At 60.8% G+C, this 851-nt stretch overlaps 1 protein-coding gene across 2 annotated transcripts in view; it reads right to left on the bottom strand.

Moving 5' to 3' along the window:
- LOC104836742 (serine/threonine-protein kinase TAO2-like) overlaps positions 1 to 851 on the bottom strand; it is a 5,782-nt gene that overhangs the window by 2,943 nt on the left and 1,988 nt on the right. For both annotated transcript variants that reach the window (XM_010575465.1, XM_010575464.1), the window contains exons 6-9: positions 572 to 685; positions 399 to 490; positions 202 to 295; positions 39 to 120 (exon numbers count right to left, since the gene is read on the bottom strand). In XM_010575465.1, the coding sequence (XP_010573767.1) occupies positions 39 to 120; positions 202 to 295; positions 399 to 490; positions 572 to 685 (382 nt within the window). The remainder of the gene's footprint in view (positions 1 to 38; positions 121 to 201; positions 296 to 398; positions 491 to 571; positions 686 to 851) is intronic.

The following is an 851-nucleotide window of genomic DNA, read 5'->3' on the forward strand; positions in this document are numbered from 1 at the left end:
ACGGGACCTTCGCGGTCCCCCCCCCCTTAAAGTTCTACCTTGAGGAGAACGTCGGAGGTGGGACGGTCCGGGGGGATCTTTTGGAGGCAAGAATCCACGAAATTCCGGAAATATTCCGACCTGGGAGTTTAAAAACGGGATGAGAGGGGGACGGGGGGGACGTGGGCACCCAAATATTTTTTGGGGGGGGCGGCGTCTCACCAGTGGCTGGCTTGGAGAACGGGGGACTCGTTTTGCGCAATGTGGTATAAGGCACTCATCGCGTTCATGTTGAACAGAGGTGGTTTTCTTTCCGCTGTGGGGCAAAAACTTGGGGGTCAGAGATGTGGGGCAGCCCCACATCGCCGAGGGCTGCCCCCCACGCCCCCCGTTGCCCCAAACCGTCCCCGAATTCTCACCCAACTCGATGCAGGTGATGCCCAACGACCAGACGTCGGCTTTGCCGTCGTACTGCCCCTCGTCCATGGCCAAAATCACCTCGGGCGCCATCCTAAAAAGCGTCAGGGGGTCGAGCCTCGCCGTGGGGCTGAGCCCCACAAGTGTTTTCCCCACTGCTCGCTCCCCCCCTTACCAATAGGGCGTCCCCACGAAGGAGTTGGCGGGGGCGACGATGGAGGCCGAGCCGAAATCCCCCAACTTCACCTGGCCCGGCTCCGTCAGCAGGATGTTGCCGGCTTTGACGTCTCTGTGGGGCGGAAAAACGGGGCGGGAAAAAGAAAAAAAATCAGTGGGGGGGGGAGATGGGGAGGATCAGTGGGGCAGAGAAATGGGGAGGGGCTGGGGGGAGATGGAAAAAAGAGCTGGATGCGGGATGATGGAGAAGGGATGGGACGTGGGGCAGATGTGGGGCA

The sequence above is a fragment of the Haliaeetus leucocephalus genome, unplaced genomic scaffold (genome assembly GCF_000737465.1).
Source record: "Haliaeetus leucocephalus isolate CR32 unplaced genomic scaffold, Haliaeetus_leucocephalus-4.0 Scaffold476, whole genome shotgun sequence".
NCBI lineage: Eukaryota > Metazoa > Chordata > Aves > Accipitriformes > Accipitridae > Haliaeetus > Haliaeetus leucocephalus.